The sequence below is a fragment of the Motacilla alba genome, chromosome 4A (assembly GCF_015832195.1).
Source record: "Motacilla alba alba isolate MOTALB_02 chromosome 4A, Motacilla_alba_V1.0_pri, whole genome shotgun sequence".
NCBI lineage: Eukaryota > Metazoa > Chordata > Aves > Passeriformes > Motacillidae > Motacilla > Motacilla alba.
In genome coordinates, this window is record NC_052045.1 from 4,103,474 (window position 1) to 4,130,356 (window position 26,883).

At 39.2% G+C, this 26,883-nt stretch overlaps 1 protein-coding gene across 3 annotated transcripts in view; it reads left to right on the forward strand.

Moving 5' to 3' along the window:
• Nucleotides 1-26,883, forward strand: part of CHM (CHM Rab escort protein) — a 53,186-nt gene that overhangs the window by 18,631 nt on the left and 7,672 nt on the right. For 2 of the 3 annotated variants that reach the window (XM_038164749.1, XM_038164748.1), the window contains exons 5-13: nt 1,518-2,091; nt 3,192-3,308; nt 3,959-4,079; nt 6,343-6,568; nt 15,601-15,678; nt 20,435-20,539; nt 21,408-21,471; nt 22,055-22,151; nt 24,457-24,549. In XM_038164749.1, coding sequence (XP_038020677.1) covers nt 1,518-2,091; nt 3,192-3,308; nt 3,959-4,079; nt 6,343-6,568; nt 15,601-15,678; nt 20,435-20,539; nt 21,408-21,471; nt 22,055-22,151; nt 24,457-24,549 — 1,475 coding nt within the window. Of the gene's footprint in view, nt 1-1,517; nt 2,092-3,191; nt 3,309-3,958; nt 4,080-6,342; nt 6,569-15,600; nt 15,679-20,434; nt 20,540-21,407; nt 21,472-22,054; nt 22,152-24,456; nt 24,550-26,883 lie in introns of those variants that run through there. The other variant, XR_005259899.1, reaches the window with a different exon arrangement.

The following is a 26,883-nucleotide window of genomic DNA, read 5'->3' on the forward strand; positions in this document are numbered from 1 at the left end:
ATCCTAAAAAAAACCAAAAATCCAAATAGAACCCCAGAATTTAATTGACTTTCATTTTTATTTGTAGCAGAGATTACTTTTTTGAACAACATTTGACAAAGTACTTATCTCTGTTTGATATTTTATAGTTACTTAATGCTGGCAATCTGAAGCAAAAAAACATAATTAATGTACAGAAACAGCCTTCTCTCATTAGTGCTTCCTTATAGCAGTTCCTCCATTTCCCAGGGCAATATTTTACCCCAGGCATGAGTTAAGTGTTTCCTGGTGACTGTGCCCAAGCTGGGAGATCACTTCCAAACTTTTCCTGAGTCCATGTGAGCTCCATGAGTTCATAAATGAGGAGCAATTTTTAAAGGATACCAGGCTTTGTTCCTTTTTCAACAGAAATCCTGCTCTTGCTTCCATCTGCAGGGCTGCAGGTGTGTGAGGGAGCGTTTTGGTATTGATGCTGAGTAATTCCTTGCTGTTCTGGGAATTTCAACATGCCTGTTAATACTCTGTGTTTGCAGGTCACCTTTAAAATCATAGTTCATTAGTTTTCAGCCAAGATTCAATTGTTTATTCAGTGCATTAATGGCTTGTGGTATAAAGATAAAAAGATAGTTTGGAATTATCGCTGAACTCCTTTCACTTACAATGACACTGATTTGATTCATCTCAGTGGCAGTGTAAACTAAACCCAGTTCAAAAGTCCTGCTTTCTAAGGGAGGTGTCACTGAAGTTTAGCATAAAACAAGTAGATGAGATTAAAAGTGGAGGGCTGCTTTATAAGGGGAATTTTAAAGAAATGTTGTGGGAAGGAGATGAACTGTGCAGAGGGAATGTTATGTGGGAATGTCTCTCTGTGACTGGCTGCCTTCATGCCCTGTGCATGGATTTGGAGCACTTGCATAACAGCATTGCTGCCTGAACAACTAATCAGAGTGCAAGGGCAGAGTTTTAACAGGAATTTGAAAGTTTTAGTGAAGCTTTGGGTCCCAGTGGTCAGGTTCTCAATGGCCCTGCTGGGATCATGGCTGCAGAGGAGCTCGGTTGTGTAAAGCTTGTCTGTTTTCTTCAGGGCAGTATCTCAGCCTAATGACCTTAATACATATTTGCTTTTCAGTTTAATGGGTTTTAATCCATAGGGAACACCTGATCAAGTTACTGTTTTTATTTCAAAATAGTCCATTTCTGTTGTTTATGTAGCTGTGTATTGTTTCACCATGAGGGCCTTGATTTTCATTTTGAGATCCTTCTATCTTTTCAGTATATGGAAAGTAAAACCTCAAATTTTTCTTGGTGTTTTTTCTCCTCAATAAAAATAGTCTCTTGAATTATAGCTTTGCAGCCAAAGAACCAGAGTTTGTTAGTGGGTGGAACACCTGAATGGGCCAGGATAAAGAAATTCTAATGCTTTTCCTAGAAATGCTTGAGGTTTCTGCTCTGGCACCAACTCAAAACTTCAAACAAGTTTTTAAGACTCTTCAAAAAGACTTTTTCCCCCTCGTTTTCCCCTCTGTGTTTTTAATCAGTCAGGATTCAGCTGAAGGTGTTGAAGAAGCTGGTGCACTGCCAAAGCTGCCTGTGTTTGGAGCCCCTGCTGCCCAGGGGGAGTCTCCAGGGCCGGAGAAGGAGAGTCCAGCAGCGGAGGGGATTCCTCCGGGATCACAGCAGAGTCCAGCAGCAGAGGGGATTCCTCCGGGATCACAGCAGAGTCCAGCAGCAGAGGGGATTCCTCCGGGATCACAGCAGAGTCCAGCAGCAGAGGGGATTCCTCCGGGATCACAGCAGAGTCCAGCAGCAGAGGGGATTTCCCCGGGGTCGGAGAAAGAGAATCCAGCAGTGGAGAGCCCTGGAGAGGAGCCACAGAGCCCAGAGGCAGAGCAGGCCCTGGGAACTGAGGCAGCCAGGGCGGCTGCAGGGGATGGGGCAGGAGCAGCCCCTGGCACTGGAGCTGCTCCCAGCACGGCCGCAGGCGACTCCGCTCCACAGCCGGCAAAGACGGAAGCTGAACCCTCTGAAAATGCTGCCCAAGAACCAAAGAGAATCACCTACTCCCAAATTGTTAGAGAAGGCAGAAGGTTTAATATTGATTTAGTTTCTAAGGTAGGAACGGAATGATTTTTTTTGTTTAAGTACATTTACTTTGCTTAAAATGCTGACATTTGTTTTAAAACCCTTCACGTTGAGACAGCGCCTTTGAGGCAAAATAGCCACTCTTGAGAAGTAAGAATTGTTACCACTAAAACAAACATGAGTTATTTAATATGTGGCCTTAAGTGTTTTATAACCAAAGAGATCAAAAAGCACAGCTCAGAAATAATGCCTTGAAATAAATGTCATGAAATGTAGCACTTAGGTAGTACCAACAAAATCTCTCCTTTTAAATAGTGCCATTAAAAACGCGTATTTTTAAACAAGAAAGAGCAATCTGCATACAGATTTTTTTCTTTTAGAAAAGATAAAAAAATGTGGTTTGCAGCACAGGGAAGTTTTTTCAAAGTTGGTAGCTTCACTTTACATATTGTGCCTAAAAAGATTTTTCAAACCTCTGGAAACTGAAAAATAAACTCTCTTCACTAATTCATTCAATTCTTTGTGAAGACACTCTGAAATCATTATTGCAAACTTCAAGTTCCAAATGTGGATCCCACTTCCAAGCATCCTTGCAGTGACATCTTGAACACCAGTCAGTGGGTGGTGGTTAAGCAGACAATGCTGTTTTGTATCCTTTTTATACTCTGGCTGTCCCACTGTGGGACATGGTGTTAATTGCATCGAATCCCAGAAATTCAGCCACAAGAGTGCTCAGCAGGGCAAGGCCAGGAGTTTGTGCTGGGATTTCCCTGGCAGGGGATCATCAGCTTCCTTGTAGCGTCCTCGTTGGTGTCCCAGGAAACCTGTATCCAGAAAGTTCCTGTGTGCTCTTGCAAAGTCTGTTCCTCAGGACCACGAGACTTTTCAATGCAGACACACATTTTCAGTTCATAGTTACATTTCTGGCCCTTCTGCATTTCATCATATATTTGTAGCTTCTAGAAAGATGATTAACTTGTGTATGACTAGACCTTAGCTTGGGAGTCATGGAATTGACCTGTGGAAAAGGGGCCTCTTGGTTCAGGTGATTTAGGGAGCAGCTGGTGAGGATTTTGTTGGGTGCTTCACTGATCCTCTTCACCCACACTTCCTTTCTGCTCCCTGTGCAGTTGCTGTACTCCCGGGGCCTGTTAATTGACCTGCTCATTAAGTCCAACGTGAGCAGATACGCCGAGTTCAAAAACGCCACGCGAGTTCTCGCCTTCCGAGAAGGGAAAGTAGAGCAGGTACCACAAAATCAAGTGCTGCACGTGTTTCATCTCATCTCCTGAAAGTCAAGAAGCTTGAAATTGGTTTTTTGAGAATTTTGTGACAAGAAGCTGGTGTTTTTTCCTTAATTATGATTCTAATTTAATTTTTGGAAGAAAAGATGTTTGTATGTGTTACATAGAAATATGAAAATAAAATCAAAGGAAACTAAAATAAGGTTGTGCAGTCCAGCATATTGACATAAATCTTTACCTCGGGCTAAATGTTTAGGCCATGATTCACTGGCAGTTAAATCTTGAAAATTCACAGATTTTAGGTTTTAAGATCCTGACGTCAACTTGATTTGCCTTTATGTTACATGCAAGAGAAGTCAGTGTGATAATGGCAGCAGGAGATATTGGCATAGTTAGTACAAACTCTAGTGATTACCTCTGCACTTAGAGATGCACATGAAATTGAAGGGAAATAAAAAAAGATCTTTTAATATTCTTACTGTGGAAAATTGGTAGCTTTAGTTACAATAGAAAATAGGGGAAATAAATATATAAGAAAATAACTGAAAATGAAACCAGTAATTTGAAGTATTTGTTATTTGATCAGACTGTTGCTTGATGCTTTTACATTCAGAGTGTGGAAAGTATCTGAAATTATTAAAAATACTTTGCAGGTGCCTTGTTCTAGAGCAGATGTCTTCAACAGCAGACAGCTCACCATGGTGGAGAAGAGAATGCTTATGAAATTTCTGACATTTTGTTTGGACTATGAACAGCACCCCGAGGAGTACCAAGGTAGTGTCTCATTGAGAAAGGCACACTCCCTTCCCAGGAGTTCCTCAAGGGAGGCACAGTTCAGAGAGCTCTCCTGTGTTTTCACGTGGTTTATTTTTACAGATTCATTTTTAAAGTATGCTTTGACCTTTTTGTGACCTTTTCACCTCAGTGTTAAATTCTTCTACTTAAGCACTTGCTCTTCTAGTTCCCACATCATTTATTATTTACATTTTTCTTTAACAGCAAAATTATATACTACAGCAAGGTTGCAAAATGCTTTTTGTCATTTTTAAGTGTTTTTCTCCCTTCCCCCATCTATTTTTTAAAATAATGTGATGTATCTGATTTTTCTGACTTTTTTTGGATTACTAGGTAAACCTTTACAATGCTTTACAACAAATCAGAAATGGAGAAAATGGAATTTTTTAACTATGAAAGTAAATGTAATTTAATGCTCTTTAGTTGTAAAGGGCAAGTTCAAAGTGCTTTTATCAAGTGTTGGCTTATTTAGATGAGAGGAAATCAGAATAGATTTGAGCTATAATGTGTGAAGAATAATGAGCGTGGGGTCAGAGAGGGAAATCAGCTCAACAGGAGGAAGGTGCTTTGGGTTTGTGCTCCTCAGGGTACAAAGAATGAAGGGGTGCCCTCAGTTCCTGGAGTCTAAAAGTAAACTAAGGCAAAGAGAAAAAAAATCTGTCAAAAGGAAATAGTCAGGAAAGAGGAGTACAAACATCAGAAAATTATTAAACACATGCCAGAGAAGAACAGTCAGTATTGAGATCTGGTAAGATTGAGAAAAGGAGAGTCTGTAATGAACTCCAGAAAATCCTGAAGGGGGAAAAACTCATTAGGCTGAAGTGGTTTATTGATTACAGGTGATCTCAGTTTGCTGCTGCTGGAAGAAATGGAGGTGCTCAGAGTGAGGATATTGGTGGTATTTAGAAAATTTATTAAGTAAAAAAAGGAGATGCCACATCAATTTTAAATGAATCCATTGATTCATGTACCTAAATAACATTAGATTTATTTTACTTACAGAGACAGTTAAACAGATTTTGTTCCTACATTTTAAAATAGCCTGAGAAGTAATTGAGAATATTTTGAGTCAGATTAGGCTAATGTAAAAACTTCAGAAATTTAAAATTGCTCTTGATGAGATCATTGCATTCGTGGGAAGGCAGACTTTTAATAGGAAGAGTTCATGAGCATGATGAATTTTTTTTATTTCTGTAAAATAAGGAATTATATAAGAAGTTTGAAGTGAGGAAAACTTGAGAATTTTTTTAGAATGATAAAACAAAAAAAAACAAACCTGTAATTTTATGACTTTTTGCATGGCTGTACAAAAAACAGTAAGATACATTTGTAATAAAGCAGTGGTTGAATCTTGAACAGAATATATAGCTTGGTAATACTTCCATTGATGGAAGTGTTTCTGAACTAGTTAGGAATTTATCCAGGACTGAAGTAAGAGCAGATCTCTGAATAGTATGGAAGTATACTATTGCTTAAATACAATCTTTTCCTGGCAAAAAATCTTTCAGTTATGAAGATGACTAAAGCTTTTCAGAGATGTATCAATGCCAACATGCTTTAAACATCTCCCAGAAGACTTGTGTTGCTTTGAATTTCAAAATGTGCCAGCAATAATATTATTTTAAAGGGAAGATGAAATCCTTGCTCCCTCTCTGCTCTCTGTCTCATCCACATTTGTTTGTTGCCAGCAAGTCATCAAATTGAAATAAATACTGCACCTTCTCATCTCTGGATTGTGGCACTGTGTGAGGGGCTTCTCTGAGCATAAATATCCAGTGTAGCACTGGCAGTGTGGATGCAGCAGTCCTGTTCTGGAGTGGGTGTAATCTGAGGTAATTTACAGGACACAGAATCTCAAGGCACTTCAGTGGATTTTTGTCCTCAGTTTCTCACTTTTCTCTCGGGACTGGGAAATGGAGAGAGAGATCAAGATCAAGATCTAGATCAAGTCTAGATCAAGTCTAACAGAATGAATAGGTGATGCCATTGGAGACCCGTCAAGTAGGTTTATGATATTTTGAAATATTTTAATGGAGTGCTATTATTTCTGTCTTCTGAGAACTCACTTTCTGGGAGTAGTTCTAACTTTCATTTGATGGGATGATCCATTTTCAGTAAGGTGTTTGTTGAAAAACTCTCTTGCTTTTGTTTACTGGAATCCAAAAGCACTTGTTTGAGCAGAAGCCCAGGAGGCAGTGCAGATGTTAGAGTGTGCTCAGTGCCTTGTGTGCTTTTCCCCCAGACTACGAGAACAGCACGTTTGCTCAGTTCCTCCAGACACGGAAGTTGACCCCCAGCTTGCAGCACTTCATCCTTCACTCCATTGCAATGGTGTCAGAGACTGAGAGCAGCACTCTGGAAGGGCTTCAGGCAACCAAAAAATTCCTGCAGTGCCTTGGCCGCTATGGCAACACCCCGTTTTTGTTCCCTCTGTATGGGCAAGGAGAGATCCCACAGTGCTTCTGCAGGTAAGCCTCACTTACCCAGACATATCCCAAAAAGGAAACCCTTGTAATGTAAGAGGTATCATTCCCTACGACACTTTGCAGCATTTTTCATTGGATTACAAATGCAGCTTGTAGCAGCTGCTGGCTGCTGTGAGTAAGTTAATAAGTGCTAGGAAATGAGAAAGCCATAATTTAACCCATGTGTAGCTGCCCCTTTTTAAATCTGACAGAGGAGACTCAGGGATATCTGTCCAAAAGGGTGACTGTGAATTTGGGTGGGTTGAAAAAATTTGTGTATGAGTCTTCCCTGAAGCTGCAGGAAGATCCATGTTGTCATTTTGTGTTACTAATTAATGCTGAGAATTCATCTACCATTCACAGGTATGTATTTAATAATGAACTGCATTGTTCTGAAAGAGGGGAAGGGTGCCATGTGTCCAGTTTACAATTACATTTAAAACAAACGTTTCTACGTCACAGACTTTTACACAAACAGGACAATTGCTGTGAAAATAATCATGGCATTATTTTGTAGCTCTCTCTAGACTAGAGGTTCCAGCTCCTATGAACTGAACAGCAGAGCAGATCCCATGCAGCTCTGTTTCACTGAGCCACTGCTACGTTCTGCCATCCCAAACAGCAGCCATATGTTCTCCACGCCTTGAGCCTTAGAAAGCAAGTGAAACAAAAAAGCCCAGTTGATTCCAGGATAAACCGAGATCCACTTGAGTGTGGCAGTGGCAGTGCAGTCCTTGCCCTGCTTCCTGAGGTGTCCCTGGCCCATGGTTCTGGCACAGGGCTGGTGCTGGGTGCTTTTGGGGACCATCAAGGACCTGTGTGCAGAGGGTGGGTGGTTTTCATTTCAGTTGTTTCCAACAGTTCAACTGCCTTTTAAAAGGCTGAGGGTTTTTTTCATCTTTGCTTTTGCTGGCAAGCAGCCTTTCCATCTGCTCAGTGTAGGTTTAATGTGGTAACCTGTAGGTCTGAAGTAAACATTAGCTCTGTTTAAAAAAAGCAGCTTTGCCTGGTGAGGCCAGTTTGTCTGAGTGATATATTTGTACATCAGTCCCTTAAATAGCAGTGCAGGGTCTTACCTGCTTTGTTTGGTGCTGGACAAGTTCTGCTTTTTTACATGTGTGCTACTATGAAATTCTGGTTTACAGCAGGTTGTTGTGTATTCCTGTTTGTCTCTGTGATAGATTCTGTTTCTCTTCTCCAGAACAGTCCTTAAATTACTGCCAGAAGAATGGCCTCAGCAGCTTGATCCTGCTGGGCTGTGTATGGGATGGATGCAGTTATATGTTGATAGAAACATTCTGGAATAATTGTGCTCCATTGAATAGAAATGTTATTTGCTACCATCTTTTGTCAGTAGCCTTTCATCTGCTCCTTGAGCTGTATTTATATGGTGATTTAAAGTGCAGACCTATGTAATTAGGTGATTGGACAGATAATTTGGGAACAAGAGTTGGGGTTAGGTAACTGCTCTGCATACAGTCATACAACAGAACTTGTGTTTCGGGATTTTATGACTGTCTCTGTGTCTTTATAGGACTTCATGTGAGGCCAGGTATCTGTGTGACCAGCAGATTAATAAATCAGAATGTTAGCAGAGCCATTGAAGTAGTACATTTTTGGCAGTTCAGCCTTCCTTGGCTTCAAATACCTGGGGGAAAAAAAGTAAATTTAATAATTAAATTAAAATTTTGCTTGTTTTTTTTTCCTCTGTAGATTCTTATCCATGTAATTTTTCTTGCATTCTCAAAATCCCTTTGGCTTAATTTTTTTATTTAATAACCAGCACATGCAGTTTTCTGATCTGTAACAGCAGTATATTTCAAGTTAGCAGTAGAGGTGTCTGGAAGTATTATAAATGTTCTTATCAGAAAATCATTCTGTGATGACAGGAGTTCTTCAGATGGCCTGAACTTTCTATTTCAGATCACTGGTTGCTGCATTTTAGGGGTTTTTTGCTAAAATCTATGAGTTCTGCAACAAAGAGGGTATTTTAATAGATGAAGCAAATTAATCTGTCAAACCAAAAGGTAATTATACTTCTAAAAGGTTTGTATTACAAATATTCTAATACAAATTTTTTTTTTGTCTTTTCTTTTTAAGTGAACAATTTAGGAGGCAACCATAATATTTTTTGAGATTAATCACAATTTTTAAGGGTGTTCTGCCCTCAGGATTGTGTCTTGCTCAAAGTGAGCCGTAGCTGAAGAATGCTGCTGGGGCTGTGGAGTAAAGAGGCAATGCCAGAGCCTATAGATCACAGCCTACAGCTTTTATCACCAGCTTATCAGAGGAAGGTGTCACCTGGCCTGTGATTTCTAACCACTGTTCTATATTCTGCTTTAATGTAAACCTCTTAAGCGTTTCTTGCAGCCAGTTACACTGTGTGTTCTCATCAAGGCTACTGTTATAAATGGCACACATGCATATTGATGGGAATGAGTCAAAGACATTTGTAAGTCACATCCTTGCATCCCAAATGAATCCTGCATAAACACCACAACCTTTTGGAACTGCTGACGACACTCGAGTGAGCAGAAGCGCTCTTCCTTCTTTATTGGTTTAAGCAGGGATGGTTTAGGAGAGAAAATTAAACTTTTATATCACTGTAATGTACATCCCAATATGGTGAGGTACAGATGGGAGGTTTCTGTCTCCATAAATTGGAGTCGTGGAACAAGGAAGGTCATTGGGAGCCTCCTGCTCTCCTGAGCTGACAAGCAGCAAAACTTTACTGGCCCTTAACAGCTTCCTTTGCTTCCTCCTTGGTACAGAGCTCTTCTGACTCGTCCTTTCTAATGATGTAGCAATAGTCTGGTGTTAAGTACAAGTGAATATCTCATTCTTGGGGAAAACCCAAACAAGCCTTTACATCTGCTGCTGTGTTTGCTTTGTGAACACACTGAGTTTGGGCCAGAGCAGGCAAAGTTTCTCTTCAGTTTGGTTTCAGATGCTTTCCTCTGGACTCACGCAAATATGAACATGCAAAAGGAATTGACTTTCTGAGAAGCAGTAGGTTACTCCCATGTGAACTTCCAGAGGGAATTGGTGACTGTCCACCATGTCATGTCACAAAGGTTCTACAGGGACACCTTGTGTCTCTTGTGTCTGTTATCCAAAGAGTTATCCAAAAGCTGACAGATGTCAGGAGGTGCTGGAATATCCTCGGCTGCGTGGCCAAAGGAATTGGTGAGTCCCTGACTGTTCTGGGTAGTTGGTTAATGATGTGCATTTCCGATAAACAGACTTTGAGCTTTCCCATTGTGTATTTGATAGGCAGTGTCACCCTTTGTAGTAGTCCCTACAGATTCTGGCTGAAATTGTAATTTCTGTCTCCGTGGCAGTGACAGCAGTAATTTAGTGATGGAGGAAAGATCTGATTAAGACAGTTCCATCTCTTTCAGTGCCCATATTTACAGGAAGATTAAGAGGCCAGGCTGAGATAAGATGGATAGTGTGATTGATTCCGAGGGTTCCTGTATATATTTAAAAATGAATAATCAGTTTTACCTTTACATGTGCACTATTACCTATGTCACAGCTTCTGGGGTAGTCTCAGGTGCTTTAAAATTCCCAATTATGTCCCTGTTACAATCTGGGAAGGTTTTAGTGGTCTGAAATCAAGACTGGACTTCAGGAAACCCAACTGCAATAATTTATTAAAAATTGGGCACACCATGTTTTTCAGCTAATCTATGCATGAGTATCATGTCTCTGCATGTTAGCAAGATGCAGAACTTTCGGTGCAAATTGTATGGTTTAGCATATTAATGAGAAATTCAAACAGTGTTAATTCCTAGTGACAATCAGGTGTGACAGATTTGAGTGTCAGCACATGTGAAACAATCACAGGTGATGTAAAAAACACAGTGGGATATGAGCTCAGTCCTCCATTTCAAAATACCTAATTTCCATATTTATCTAGCTTTTATCACTTTTAATTATTCCATTTCTTTGGACCAGAAAATGTAATTGGAATTACTGACAACTTATTCCTTGAGTTGTACTAAAATACTGAATGGTACCAGTAGCTGCAGTGCTGCTTTTCTCTTTAATTGTTTTCACTTGCACTTCAGGGAAATAATAAAACTTCAAATGTAGTTTGGCCTTTAAAGACAAACTTGATATATTTCTTCTCACTTTGTTGGCAGATGAATGCAAAATGGGCAAGCAGAGTTAGCAGGATTGTTTGTAGGATCAGTTGTTTGTTTTTCCCTCTAAGGAGAAACTCTTTCTTGGGATAAACATGAGGGAAGCGAGATAATCCATCATTCTGAGACCTGTTCACTAGTGATGGATGGATAGATTGGTAAAGTAACTCAATAATCTTCATTTTTTTCAGGTTATTCACAGATCAGTGAGCCTTGTCGTTAATACAGCTGTGGAATGCTTTTGTGTCCTTGCCCACAGTATTTCTCAGAATTTGACAGGAAAAGTCTTTTAATTTGGAAATAACCTTTGTTGAAAAATGCATTAAGTCGATGAAACTTAGATAATACCTTCCCATTTTAGATTTTATCTTCTGAGTGTTTGTCGATTCTTTGTTTTAAAAAGTGCTTGCAAACACGAGAGCTGTTCTGCTCCTTGTTATTTCTGACTAGAAATTGTGTTCTGCAGGAGTTTATAGCTGGTGAAGGCCTTCAGTCATTAGAATCCATCACATGGGATGCTCTGAATCATGTGGATGCTGTCAAAGTGTTTGATTTCCCATCCCTAACTAGGCATGGAAAAGTTTTCAGTCAAGAAATTGTATTGAGGGGTCAGACTTACATTGTCCTACTCTCATTCTTGATCATCTTGGTTCATTTTAAAAACATGTTTAGAACCTAAAAGCACAAAATACAAATGCTGTTGTGAGATGACTTTTTCAGGGTTTAATAATTAGGGTAATGGTGATGATAGGAGGGAAATGTATCCTAATGTATTATTTGGTATTACCTCTTCCCAGTCCCTTAGCAAGGAAATTCCTTCCTGTTGTGTGGGGATGTGCAAATTGTGCCTTACAGGGTCTTCCTGAGAATTCTGACTCAGACATGTGAATATTCGCAGCATTATCAGGAGAGCTGTGGAAATGACAGGATTGTTTATTACTGGAGCAAATCTGAGATGAGGAGGCAAATTACATTTAGCAGAGTCCTTTTCCATTAAACCAGAAGACAGAGAAAGGTAGCTTCCTAAACATGACAGAATTAGTAAAATAGCCTTTGAATTTCATTGAGGGTTAAGAGAATTGGAATTTTTGTGTCTTTTCTGGAGGCAGAGAACACAGAAATGGGTTTTGTAGATGAGCTAATGTTTAGTGACTGCTTCTAGTGCCTGGGTTTTGTGCCTTGCCCTGCAGTCCTGCTCTCCCCACCTTCTCTGGGAGGGCAGAGCTGTTGTGTAATTGCAGCTGAATGACCTTGGGTGAGGAGCAGCTGCTTCTCCAGCAAGCTCCATGGGGTTTAGAGCCTGGTCCCATCCTTCCACCTCCCCAGAGAGGAGCCTTGGGAGTGCCTCTGCACTTCCCTGCCCTCACAGCAGCACAGAAACTGTGACTTCCCAAACTCCGAAACTTGGGCGTCACATAACAGGAACTCAAATGTTAAAACTCCTGAAACAGTTGTACTTCAGTGCACTGTGGTCATGCAGAATCCATGAACAATAAATACCAAGCCTTGCCAGACTCTGATGAAATAGACTTAAATTACCCCCTATTTTGTAATTATGGAGAGAAGTGCACAGAGGGTCTATTTAGGGTCAGTGATAAGTAGCTAGAGCTTTGTGCTCTAAACCAAGGCAAGCCCAGCAGTTTTTATCTTGTGTGTTTTACTGGCAGATACTGTGTTCACTACTGGAATGTTTCAGAGGATGTGAATCTTTATTTCTGTAGTGCAGTCTAAATTGCATACAGTCAAAAGGAGCGATTTCTTAGTTTTAAAGTTAAATTTGGTACCCCAGCTCTGCCATTCCAGCTCCTCTTCCTGCAGCATTTCCCAGTCCCAGCCTGGTTTTCCAGAAGGAAGGGGAGATCTGGGGAAAGAAATCATCTTACCTTGGGCAACAGGCTCAAAGTACTCTTTGTGAGTGAGCTGAGTACTGGTGGGTAGGTGCAGGAACTTTGAGATTGGTTTAGAATTGTCATGTTGCTGATGGATTTAGACCATAGGCTGTTTCTCTGATCTTACAGGACCTTTTTAAATTTCACAGGAATAATGAACACAGCCTGCAGGAAAAAGTCAAAAAATTTGACTCTTCATCTGCTTCCTTAAGCATTTCTGGCACATATTTTCATTTCCACAGCTTTCCAAATGCCAGGATAGTTCAGGATGACATTGATCATTTTCTTTATTGCTTTTTTGGGGAGGGTGGGATTTTTGGTATTATCCAGGTGGATGCACACACCAAGTTTTGACTTTGGTATGAAAACCCTTTGTTGGGACGATTAACCATCATTTTTTGTAGCTGTAGCTATTTTATTTATTTGATTTGTCTCGACTCTACTTGTTAATGTGTTTAGAACACAGCAACATTGGAGGAAAGGCTGAGGTTCTAGGGGCCTTTCAGGAAACAGAATTTAACATGAGAACCAGGTCACAGCTTGCTCTGTGTGTAAAAATAAACTGAAAGAGGACAATTCATTATCTCAGCCTTGCCATGTTTTTCTTTGATCTTTCTCCAAAGCTTGCAGTGCTGTACATGGAGTATTCAGCTTTAAGGAGAGAAGCAAGTAGTTTTTACTATAGAAAAAATGCACAATTAAACGAATCAATTATTAAATTAATCAAAACATGTGTTTTAGAAAGCAGAAGACAAATTACATGCTAAAAATAAAAGCTAGATATTGGTGTAAAATTATTTGATACAGTTTTACAATTCTTTCAGAGTGAACTAAGGCTAAGTCTGTAATGTGAGTGTTTTTGTGGTATCTCAGCGTTGGAAATCGAAATGTCAAATGGAGAGACATTCTATTTTTGTTCAATTAATATCACAGAGCATTACATCAAAGCAGTAAACTCCTCTTGTATCAACAGATGCAGCAACCCTGAAGCCTGTTTTCTCTCTTGTTACATTAGTGTTTAATTAAAGAAAACAACTAGTTGGAGGCAGTTACTTTCTGTGAAATGTAATGAAGATTTATTTTGTAAGTGACCTTCACTGTATTAGCTGAATCAGTAATCAGTAAAATTAATAGAATAATCAAATTATATACAAACTCATAAATCACTGCGAACATGCTGTCAAAAATGCAGCTTTTAATATGTCCTATTGTTTCACAGCTGTATTAAAAATTGCAACTGCTGATTTCTGCCTTGATGGGGACTGAAATGGCATTTAAAGGCTGTGTATGATGGAGGGCTACCAGGCCAAAAATTTTCACAACTGTTAATTTAGCTGTAATATGATTTGATGTCAGCGGGGCAAAGTTGAAGCTGAGTACAGTGTTGTTGCTATCTTTCAGCAAAACTTGAATTATTGGCGGAGGCAGTCGCCAGTTAATTAGAGTAATATCAGTTTAAATGTCTGTCATTTAGGGTTAATGGTATCAAAGAGTTGCCTTGTACTTCAAATGCAGTCAAATCATCTTGAATAGCCCATTGTATGAAGGTAATGCCAGCACAATGATTTTACTTTGTCATAAATTATCGGGGTGCCATTTAGTTTAATATTTCAGTTTCTGTATTTAAATAATTTTGGCAAGTCCTTCCTAACTGTGTCATTTTTCATGCTAGGCTGTTCTAATAGGTGTTTTGGCTGTTTGTAATTGTTTAGCAACACAATCAAAATTCTTTTCCATTTTCATTTTCAAAGAGAACTTTTCTGCTGGCCTATGAAAACTGGTCATGCCCTCATCCCCTGGATAGCAGGTTACTCTTGAAAAGAAATAATTCACATTTTTGTGCAGCCAAGTAGCAAAGTTGTTTCAAAGCACGCTGGAAAAATAAAGTGCATATATCAAAACCCCCTGGCTGTGGCTGAAGGAAAACTGTAATTAATGTTTTTAACTAAGGAATCCAGTTCTAGTTAAGTTAATAGTGCTATTTTTATTTGCAATATATGAAATCATCTCCTTTGAGTTGATTTGAAAGATGCTGATAGCTGCTCTGTCAGGCAGGAAGCCGTGGATTGCAGCATTAGAGATAAACCCATAGCTCTGGGTTCTCCAAGAGTTCTTCAGTGGATGTTTAACCTTTGTGGCATCTTCAACAACCTCCAAACAGCCAAAGCTGAGATTTTTGGGATGTATCTCTGATTTTCCATGAAGAGCAGGGGTGTTTTTAGGGAGCTGGGTATTCCAGGTGTCCCGTGGTACTTGGTGGTGCTGACAGCTCCTTGGGCTGCCCCTGTCCTGCAGGTCAGAAAGGATTGTGGCTGTCTTTGAACTGCCTCCTCTGACATTAGAATGACAAAATAATGCCATTTTTGGAAGTCAGGTTTGCAAAGTGAAAATTTTCTACTTTGTGAAGAGATATCAAAATGCTTTCACTTCAAAATCACAGAATCAGAGACTGGTTTGGGTTGGAGGAGACCTTAAAGCTCATCCAGTGCCATCCCTGCCATGGGCAGGGACACCTTCCACTGTCCCAGGCTGCTCCAAGCCCTGTCCAACCTGACTTTGGACATGTTCAGGGATTCAGGGGCAGCCGCAGCTGCTCTGGGCACCTGTGCCAGGGCCTGCCCACCCTCACAGGGAGGGTTTCTTCCATATATCCAATCTAAACCTACCCTCCTTCAGTTTAAGGCTGTTCCCCTTGTCCTGTCCCTCCATCCCTTGTCCCCAGTCCCTCTCCAGCTCTCCTGGAGCCCCTTTAGGCCCTGGCAGGGGCTCTGAGCTCTGCCTGGAGCCTCCTCCTCTCCAGGTGAGCTCCCCCAGCTCTGCCAGGCTGGCTCCAGCCCTGTGATAACTCAGTGACCTCCTCTGGACTCCAACAGCTGCACATCCTGCTTCTGTCAGTAAATCAGTGTCACCAACACCTCAGAGCTTTGCCTTGCTGACCGCTCACCCTGATTGCAATTAGCAGAGCTGCACTAATAACCTCTGTTTGCCCCTGTTGCAGGCTGTGTGCTGTGTTTGGGGGGATCTACTGCCTCCGTCACGCCGTGCGCTGCCTGGTGCTGGACAGAGCCTCGGGACGGTAAGGTGCCACCAGGAGCCTTCTGTTTATACACAAAACACAGGTGACAAATGTCTCGAGTCAATTGAAAAAAAATGATTCTTCTGAGATCCTCCTTGGTATTAATAACACATCAACCTTGATTAAAAGTAATTTGTGTATAGGTCCTCCAGAACAAGGAAAGTGGGTCTAGAATATAGAAACTAAATTAATTTCCCTGTGATATTACTACAGCTCCTGATCACCCAAGCTTGGAAGACAAATCATTTCAGCTGCCGGGGGGCTGGTGATGAGTGATGTTAGTTTTCCTTGTGGCCTTACCTACTCTAATTGATTTTCATCAGATGACAACAAAGCCCTCTGTTATTGCATTTTTAAAAATGGAGCTCACCTAAAGACTCATCAGATTAATCTTTGCTGATAATGCATGTCACTCCAAGAGAAAAGACTTTAATGAGTTTTTAGGTAGATTGTTGTCATAAACTATGCTGCCCTCTTATTCCAGAATAAATTCTTTTACAACAATATCAGGCCTGTAGGCGGGTTTAAAGTTGAGCTAAGAAAAATCAACGCAGAGTTTTTTCCATAGTGGCATTTTTCACACCTCAGTAAATTGTCATATTTCTGTTCTACACATTTTATCAGATATTAGTCTAACTGCAGACTTTCCCTTCTTAAAGACTCTGCTTGCACCTTAGTTTCTATAATTGAAAAGTTCAAGATGTGTTGTATAAAATTTAGGGAATTAATTTAGAAATGATGTAGTACCAGTGTATTAGGAGAAGGAGTAGTTAAGTGAGGGGGTGGTGTGTTTACCTCCCAGTTGCTCTGCAATTCCTGGAGCACAGTCCTTGCAGCTGCATTTGCCACGACATGGTCAAGTAGTAGCTGTTTTCCCTGAATTGAATAAACTCCAGATTTTACCTTTCTGCCAGTTCCTGAAGATTCTGGAGCTCTCTGCACAGTTGTAGACTTTGAGATGCAAATGTGTTTCATCAGGTGTGTTGTTCCAAATGCATGATTCATATGCAGATTAAACTGTGTCCCTTTCAGGAACTGGCAGAAAGGTAAAAAACTGCTTTTTTAAAAGCAGTAAAAAAAACTGCTTTTAGTTTGTAGCAGCTTCCAAACCCCACTCTGTGCAGGTCTTCACTGGTCACTGGTACTGATTGCCCCAGTTTCCAGCTTCTTCTGCACATCCTGAAGACCTTTGAAATCAATGTTTTCTTTATAAGGTTATGTGTGTTCCAGAAGAGCTGGAGTGCTGCTTTCCCATTAACCTGACTTTGTTCTGAATACAGTTTAAAAAAACCCAGCACAAGTGTCTTTTTTTAGGCTGCTTTGGGGTTCACTTGTGCCGTTTTAGAATGATAGATTTTTGAGGAGCAGAATTATTGAAATACTTCTAAAGATTTTGCCAGACTTTCATTATTCCAAAAACATTGAGCTTTTAATAATGCCATTATCTGATAGTGAATATGAAGAAGCACAACACATCCAAGATATCCATTTCCTTTATCTTCTGGTTTGTTCTTGCTCTTATCTCCTTCCTCACTGTGTATTCCCTCCCCGTGCCAGCTTGTATTTCCTCTTGACTTTGGGCTTCAGTGTTTTGCCTAATAAAAATCAGCTATCAAGTTGTTAATGAGGCTATTTATGAGTTACTGAGCTTTTGAGTCAACAGACCATTAATAGTAATTGGTAAGAGGCAAATTCATATCTGGTTGTCAGTGCAGCTGGCTGTGTGCTTGCAGAGGCAGCTTCCCCAGGTTACAGATGGCTCACTCAGCACTGCAGAAATGCATTGTGCAGTGGTCATTACCAGTTTATAGCTCCTTCCACAGCCCTCCAGGCTTCATCCATGCCTTAAGGCAGGGATTTTTTCTCTATTTTTAATATTCCTGGTTTAATACTCATAAGGAAAATACATACTTCTAGCTACAGCCTTGATTTTCTTCTAAAACTTTTTTGTTAGAGCTTAATTAAAAGTCTCAGAATATCACCAAAGTTTATTCCAGCATTTTTCTAAACGTGGCTAACCTTGCTTTTTCACATTTTCCTACCCATGCCTGTATATACAGAGAACAGTAGGTTTCATACCCAGCTCTACAATTATTTTTAACCTTTTTCTGTAGGTATTTTTATAATTTTTGAAAATAAGATTCAGGCAAGACAGGGTGAAAGAACAGAAATTTTAGACATCCCTATTTTAAGGTTTTAGTAATGCACTTGAAAATATCTGTTTTTTATGTATTGTACCAGAGCTGCTGTTTTAATAAGTTTGTAGCACAACCTGAGTGCTTGGTAGAACTGTGATGCTCTGTTAGAAAATAAAAACCACATTGTATTTCTGAGGCTGAGGAAAAGAGCCACATTTAATGTCTGATAATGTTGTGTTTCTCTGTGTTTATTGTGTGTCACTTTTTTGGGTACATGTAAAATTTCATCATTATGGTGGGCATTTTATATTCATCACACTTCACATATGTTTCCAATTGCATAATTCTGTCTCAAAATGGAAGAGATGTGATAAATGGCCATTTATACATCTGTGATAAAAAGATAGAGCAAACAGCCAGTAATTTACATATCTGCTGAAATACTGCAGCCTGGCTTTGTCAGTGCTGCTGAGTCCATTTCAAGGATGTCGCCCTTAGTCCATTAGTTTGGATAATGAGCCCTATAAAGTACATTTATAACTCGTGGCACTGCAAGGAGATGGATTCTAATTTTCATCCTTTTATCCAGACACATTGAAAGAAGGTCAATGGAGGGTTGGCTGTGATTCATTGTCGCAACACAGATCAGATGACAGAGACCTGATAATGTCAGTGCAGGAGTGTTTGCTGCGTGTGGAAGCACTACTTGAAAGAAATTTTCTCAGCATCCCCCTTTGAAGTAAAGTGGGACTGAAATTAAAAGCTCTCTCTCTCTCTCTCTCTCAGTTTAAAATCTTAGCACACATATGACCTGCTGCTATTCCTGAACAAAGGAGAGGAAACAACAGTTAGCAGGAAAATAAAATGTGTCGTCGCTTTCGCTGGCTTTGAGTGATGCAACATGACATTTAATCAACCTTTCCCCTTCCATAATGTTTGGGGGGTGGTGGGGAAATTGTTTCATAAACAATAAGAAAGGTTATAATTAGAAATGAGCTGCAGCAGCTCGACTTCCTTGTTTATTTGCAGTATTCAAATGAGAGCTCAAGGATGAAATCACTGGGATTAACAGTTAGGAAAAACTTGTTAAAGTTGCGAGTGAAACACACTTTGCATAGGATTTGAAACTGAAGAATGTTGGATGTCAAACAGTGCTTGTACTGTTGTCAGCTACCTGTTGAATTTGAAAATAGGAATATATGTAGGGACCAGATGCCAGAGAAGTCAGCATTAGAAGTCAGTGTTACAAAAACATGTTTAATAGTCACAAACCTCTTACATTTACAGATGAGGACTGTGTTTCACCTTTCTCAATTCTCATCTCAGGTTATAGGATCAACTGGTTTACCAGGGCTGGTGGAGCTGATAGCTGTTACTTATTTAGATTTGGGTTTGTAGATCATTATAGTCACAGAAGCTGACAAATAGCTTGAAGTTACAGAAATGTTGTTCATTCCTAAGCCATAACTTGCATGTCAGATATTCCACAGATAAAGTTGCACTATGATAAAAAGGTAAATCTGTACATGATCTCTGGCTCAGGCATTGTGTTCTTTGGCTGTTTTCCTGTGCATGCACACGTGTGTGTGTGTGTGTGAGAAAACTCACTGCTTTAAGTCCTGTGTGTTAAATTGTTGAAACACTGATAAAGTTACTCAGAACAGTTTAATTTAAAAAAGTAATTTTCATAACTTTCATGAAAAAGTTCAGTAAAGCTAATTTGCTTTATTTATTTATGAAGTAAATGTTCTGGTAGTGTGAAGAGAGATCATGGAGATAGAATCAGCAGCAGAGGTGGCTTTACTGAGTATCTGTGTGCAGCCTCCTTTTTCTTTGTCTCATATATATGATGGAGCTTCATATGTCATACATAAGAGAAGTTTGTTCTTTCACAGAGAATTTTCCCCCTTAAAATCTGAAATTTGTATTCTCATTTAAGCTCACTGAATGGGTTCATTTCTGTGGTTTGCATTTCTGTCCCACTTCTATTTCTGTCCTTGTTCTATGGAGAACATTTGTGTTGTTCTTACAACACCAGGACTCAGCTAATCCTTTGTGTGTCACTTAGAGATAAAGGGTGTATTTAGTCATAAACAGAGCAAGTCACTCTTGGAACAGTCTGACGCACCCATTTGGCAGGGAGCTTTCCCAAATCTCCTAAGTTAATTTGCTATTTAATTGTCGAATATTATTGTCAAAATAAACTTGTTTTTTGTAAAGGTGTCTTTCTGAGAAAGAAACCCCACTGCAATAGGGCAGTATCTCCAAAATAATTCACAGTTTTATTTTTTGCATGTCATGAGGTAAGAAATGTAGAGCTAAATACCAGTGCTGTAAGCTTCTATTTTCTGTAAAAAGTGATCAGTTTATTAAAGTTGGGATGTCATTACCTGTATTGGCATTGCATGTGTAAACTGCATATACACCAGGTAGAATGTGTCAGTCTAGGATTTGGTGATCTGTTGAATTGGTTTAGGGGTTCACATGTTCAAGAAATACATAGCTAAATTTAATGAAAGATACAAATATTGTGCTATATAACTCAATTTTAACAACTTATGCACACTTTTGTTACCTTACATCAAAATTTCTTACTGTGGTTTGTTTTTTTGAAACAGGTGCAAAGCTATTGTGGATCATTTTGGACAAAGAATAAGTGCCAACTATTTTATTGTGGAAGACAGTTACCTCTCAGAGAGCACATGCACAAATGTGTGTTACAGGTATGTGGTAAGACAAAAACCACAATTTCTTTAAATCATGGTGTGTAAAGTACCCTGCAAGTTAAATTGAGGAGCCTCTTGTCCACTCCTTTATTTTTGCACTACAGTTCAGTATTGAGCAAAGTATTGCTCTATTAACTGGAGGATATACTGTGTACTTTCTGTAGTCAGGTTTTCTTCAGTTGTCATTGTAATCAGATTCCCCCTTTCCATATAACAAATCCAAGAGCTCTAAATGTGTTGGGAATTTCATATTTGCTAAAATGTGTTTGGAAGATGAAGGTGCCAGTTCCTTTAAATTTGTTCAGCTTTAGACAAGTACTAAAATTCCTGGATTTCTGGGATTTGCTTGTTGCTGCCAGAAGCCCTGGGCATGTCCTCCCTCTGTCAGAACAGGGCAGGGGAGGATCAGCAGAGCTGTGCTGGTGAGGGCAGGGCAGGAATAACCCTGGGCACTGCAGGAGCACAAAGTGCAGGTGAGGAGTGAGCTCCCCCCTGCTGCATTTCCCCTTCATCCCAAGGCTCCTGGGCTCTCTGGAGCAGCGCAAGGCCTTAATGTGCTGCTGATCAAATAGGTAAAAGAACTTTTTAAAAAACAGAAGGAGGCTGTTTGATACAACTGCACTGACTCATTTATTCATCACCTGTTTTGGTCATTGAAAATACTACATTGGTGTTCCAGGTGTGTTTGTGCTTCAGCAACAGGCAGATCCCACTAAGAATCATAGTAATAAAGGTTATATAGTGAAATGGCCCTGGTTTTACCAAAACTATGATTCTAAATTGCTATTCTTACATCTTTGTTTTCATTTTGTATAATAAATTAATGATATATTTATTTTTACATCATTCTTTTATTGAATTGTAGGCAGATCTCCCGGGCAGTGCTCATTACAGATCAGTCTGTATTGAACACAGACTCAGAGCAGCAGGTACACACCAATTCTGTATCACTTGTCTCATGTGTTAGTATTTAGTTGTTAGTAGGAATTAAGTCATTAATTCAGTTTTTGTTTGTGCTCGAATCAAGATCTTTAGTCAGCTCTCTGTACTGGTAATTGTTTAGTTTGTTTTAGTGTATATAAAACTATTACAAATTTTAGTTTAGTTTAGTTCAATGACTGGGATTTTCCTGCTTGGTTCACACTATAATTGAGTTTCTAAGCTGCTGTCTTTAATTTTAACTTTGTTAGCTTTTTAATAAACTGTTACCCTTACTATTCTGTTAATTATCTTGTCTAAACTTTGTTCAAAGTTCCTTTAGTTTTTTTAAACATTCCTTTTTGCTGTTTGAAGTTCTCATTGTACACTTTAAAATGCTTCTTTGGATCTGCTTTGTCAGTCTTTGCAGTCCTTCATTTTAGAGCATATTAATCAGAGTTGTGTCTGTTCTGTCATAGTAAACCAGAAAACCAAAGTGTAACTGCAGTTCTTGTCACCTGTAGTGAGGATGGTGCTGCTGCCACATCCTCCAGGCCAGTGTGCTCTCCCTCAGGCTCTGCTTTCTGTGCCCAGGTGTCCATTCTGACAGTGCCTCCCCTGGAGCCGGCCAGAGCAGCCGTTTGTGTCATCGAGCTCTGCTCCTCCACCATGACGTGCATGAAGGACACCTGTAAGTAAAGGAGCTTTCCCCTCTGGCTCTGGCAGCTCTGGAGCAGAACTGAAAATCCCTGGGTGCTGTTCCTCTGCTGCACAGAACACAGAGAGCCATGGCTTCCTGCCATTGTGGAGCTTCATGGACTCATTCTCACTTACACAGGAATAAATCCTCCTTCAGGAGATAAAAATAATAATCCAAAGCACATGAATCTTCCTGTCATTTGGTTTTTTTTGAAAATGGGCTCCCCTAGCTGAACTATTAAATGGAAATACCTGAAATACAATGTATTTGGGAGCTTTTTATCTTCTGAAAGGATTCTGTTGTTGGTATTTTATGTGAACTTGAAATACTTGGGCAATAAAATGTTCGTTTGGGGTATTTATTAGAATAGAATTAGAGATTACCTTACCTGATTCTTCTGAACAAGAAGAAAGTAACTGTAATAATAACCAATTTATTTTGCTGTTAAATAGGGTTGAACTAAGTTCTTTGCATATGAAAGAAGAGTAAAGTAAATGATTAAGTCATTCAAAGTTCTATATCTCCTACTAAAATAATACTAAATAATTTACTAAATAATAGTAAAAAATAAAGGCTTGTAATTAATTAATAACTTAGTGCTATAAAGCATATTGTTAATGTTTGTCATTTAAATAGCTGATTTCTTTTTATTAAGGGTTCACAAGATATATACAGCAGGAAGTGAAACTAATGAAAGATTGATGTTCCATGGATCTAAAGTATTAGTTGCGGGAGGATTTTTATCGTGCTGAAATATTAAGGTTTCTGTTATTTACTTTACTCCATAAATTCCTTTCATTTCAGAAGAGAAGGTACTGCCCTCCTTAATGAAATTTGTCTTCATATATCGAAATAATAAAGTTCTATATTAAGCATAGCTGAGTTCCAGTTAGGGGACATATTTCATAATTTTTAAAAAAACTTTTACATCATTATCTGTAAATGGGTTTTAACCTGACTGATTTCTCCTTGGAACAATTATTTAAGATAAGTATACAAATACATCTACTCTTTGATCACACTGCACAAATGACAGGCACATCATCTGTATTGCCACTTGAGTGGAACCAAACTCCTTCACTTGCCCTAAAAATGGAGACTGTAATGATGAAATCAGGAACTGAACTCATCGTTCTTCTTGCTGGGAGAATTACTTGAAGACAAATGTTGGCAACCACTGTAACTAATGCAGTTATACCTGAGTAAATCAAATATAATCAAAATATATACTGATGACTGTGACTCATAACCACAACCTTAAAGATAATAAAAAAGATTTTATAGAAAGTAAATGATGTGAACTTTAGTGATTTATAGCTGGGTTTTTGGAGGAAAGAATAGATTTTATTACAGTGTTTGGGATTGGAAGTATCTAGTTAAGCTTAGTGGGAGACTTTGATTAGCACCCTTTTCCTTATTTTAGTACATATTCCTTCAGACAGAAGGTTTGGTCTGGGTTGAATAAAAAAATAAATATTAATGTTTGAATAGAATCTGTGTGCATGCAACCTGAAAGCAGAGGCGCATCAAGGGTTAAATTTCTGTTCCTGACAGAACCGGGGTCAAGATCTGAGTGATGTACTGGAAAATAATGACAACAAATACAGCCAGGCTTCAGAGAGAAGAGACAAAAATATCATCTAGATTTAAAATAATACCAGAGCTGGGCTCTGCTTTTAAATTAATCAGAAATTTACAGTAATGAAGAAAAATCACTTTAAACTTTGTACAGTGTTAAATTCCTTCAGGATTCTCTGATGGACACTTCTCTGGTGAGAAGTTTCCAAGAGCAAATGAGTCCAGTAAGGTGATTTTATGAAAAGCTTTACAGTGAGGCTTTTAAATGAATGAATGGCTGGAAAATCAGGTGGGGTGAAGCAGCTGGCTCTGTACCTGAGCAGAGGCCAGTGGGACAGAAAAGGGACAGGAGCTGCATCAAGTGATTGTCCAAGGAGACAGCAACTGCAGAGTCTGCAAAACAGAACAAATAAAGGATTGTTCAGCAGTAGTTCCTCCCATCTAGGAACTGGATGAATTAAATGTTGTTCAGAGGATTGCACAGTCATAGTGTACATCATGGGAGTAACTCTGAGAATTCTCAAGTGTTTCCAGAGAATTTCTCTGTGTGCTGTACGTACACTGTATGTCCATAGTACAGCACTTCCCTGGCTTAAAGGAAGGGATTTTATGAAGAATTGTGATTTCTAAAAGTCTGCTGTGCCTTTTAAAAGTTGTAAATGTTGTTTCTCTGTCTGTGTGTTGGTGATTGGAATTAATTTGTGTTCTCTTTTCCCAGATTTAGTCCATCTAACCTGTCCATCAACTAAAACTGCAAGGGAAGATTTAGAGCCTGTTGTACAGAAGTTATTCAATCTAAATACAGAAAAAGGTAAAAAGAAATAAATGAGGTATTATGATACTATCTTTCATAAATACAATTTACTGAAGTAGCTGTTACTGACTGCTTCAGCTGAGGTTTAACTTCAGTATCCAAGGACATGAGCACAAGTGTCTGGGACCTTTTTATTTTTCACACTTTGTTTTTTCCATGGAGCACATTTGCTGTTCAGCACATCCTTGAAAGGTGTAGTAGTGACATTAAATATTTGTGAAATTGTGGAAGCTTCTTGGGTTGTTCTTGCCTCTTATTCTCAGGCTGTTGCTCAGCCTCTTGTCTTCAAGTGTCTCCTTGTTTGCTGTTTGAATGGAAATTTTCTCGATTCTTCTGTAAGCAGTGGAACCATAAAGTTGTTCTGTATTGTAATCACAAAGATAGATTTCCAATAATGAACTCCTTGGCCCTAAATTCAAGGAAACTTTGGCTACTTTTTTGAACTTTGGCCTTGAGATGGACGATTCCACACCCCAGAGGAAAGCGACTGCTGATGGAGCACAAGGAAATTGTTTCTGAAATACCTGGGCTGATTCCACACAAGTTTTTGAAATTTAATCCTGAGATCTTGAGCATATTTGTGGTAGATGCTCACAGAGTAGGTGATGTACATGTGGGAGATGCTGCTGTGTTCTAGCCCTGGCAAAAGCAGTTTAAATACAGTGTGCCCATGCTGCAAGGCAATAAATCACACTTCTGAGAGAAAACAGTGCTCAGCTCCCAGCGACAGGGGTTTTGTTGGTATAAATGCAAGTCACTAAGATGTGGAACTACTTTATAATACTCATAATTGGTTTGCTTGTAATATTTAGAAAACAACTTAGATTTGTAAATAGAAAACTTTATTAGACTGGAGAGTTGCAAACATTTCTCATTTGTAGATGTGTTAACTTAAAGCCTGCTAATTTTCACCTTTTAATATTTCACTTCTCTCTTCAATTTTCAAGACAGTGCCATGTGTTTCAAAGACCTGGTGAAGAGCAGATCAGCTTAGTGTCTTCTGATCATTTAGGGAGGGCTAGCATTAATCTTCATGTTTAAAGTGATCCAGTTTCGAAATGATAGATTGTTTAGAAGCTGACTGAAATTCCTCTGTAGGAACTCTGTGATCATAGGGGTCCTCAGGTGCACTGAGGCACTGAGCAGCCAGTTTTCCCTGACACATAGGCCTTTTTATCATCAGGATGAGGTAGTGGTCGTATTTTAATTAAAATGTCAGAACAAATACTGTTGGAGTTATTGAAAATGAATCACCAGATAAAGTGAGCACTGGGCCATGGCAGGTCAAAGAGGCAAAGTCACCTGGAGAAGAGGACTCCATTCATTTTCCTGCCTAAATGAGGAAGAAGTAACTTTTATGAGCAATGTGAACTTTTAAATATATTAAAGAGCATCTTGCCCTGTATTAAGGCTCAGACTTTCACAGGCTGATGAATTTAATTTATATTTCAAACTATTCAGTATGGGTAGCACCTATTTTCTTTTAACTATTTGACAGTTATAAAAAGATACTGAAGGAATAGCATAGATTTATCTCTTTTTTTGTAATTCAACTGCTTTAAAATATTGTTTTGAATGCTATAGTTATCAAGAAGTTTCTTCCTTGGAAAGAAGTAAATCTCACAAGGTCTTTTACAAGCTTCATTTACTTTCGAGGAGGTAAAATACAAGAAAGGGGACAGCAAATATTCCAAACAAATAGTATCTATTAAGCTCAGAATCTGTGTTGTGTATTCCTCCAGTGCATTGTACAGTTAAAAAGTGACCTTCATCTTTCCAGAGGTTTTTCTGCCTGTGTGCAGAGGGATCACAGGAATGTGCAAAGTACAGCAGGGATAGACAAATTACGAGCAAGGAAGTTGAGTTTGTGATAATTCTGTATTCTTGATGAGTATTGCAGCACAGTACAACCCTCAGTAAGTGTAGATAAATACAAATTAATCATTTCTTTTCGTTTAGCAGCACTGCCACAATTAGAGATTCTATTTCCAAAGATAAAGTATGAACACATCAGAAATATCTGTGCGCAGGGAATGCAGTGCCTGTGAGCTGGCAGAGCCCAGGGAGGACTTGATGTCTGTCATGTGCTCTGGCAGTTTATCCCCAGTGAAGGAGATAATGTGAGAGGTGTTAAATTTAAACCAGGCTTCTTGGTAGGGTGCTGGCAGTGATAACTGCTGCTGGTGTGGTGGAGGGTGTGCAGAGAGTAGAGGTTGCATAGCTGTGCTTGGAAAGGAAAGGGAAAGAATGATGAAGGAGAATCTCGAAAGTTAAATAAGTTGGCTTTTTGAAGAAAAAAAATACTTTATTGCAGTAATTCCATGGTAAAAA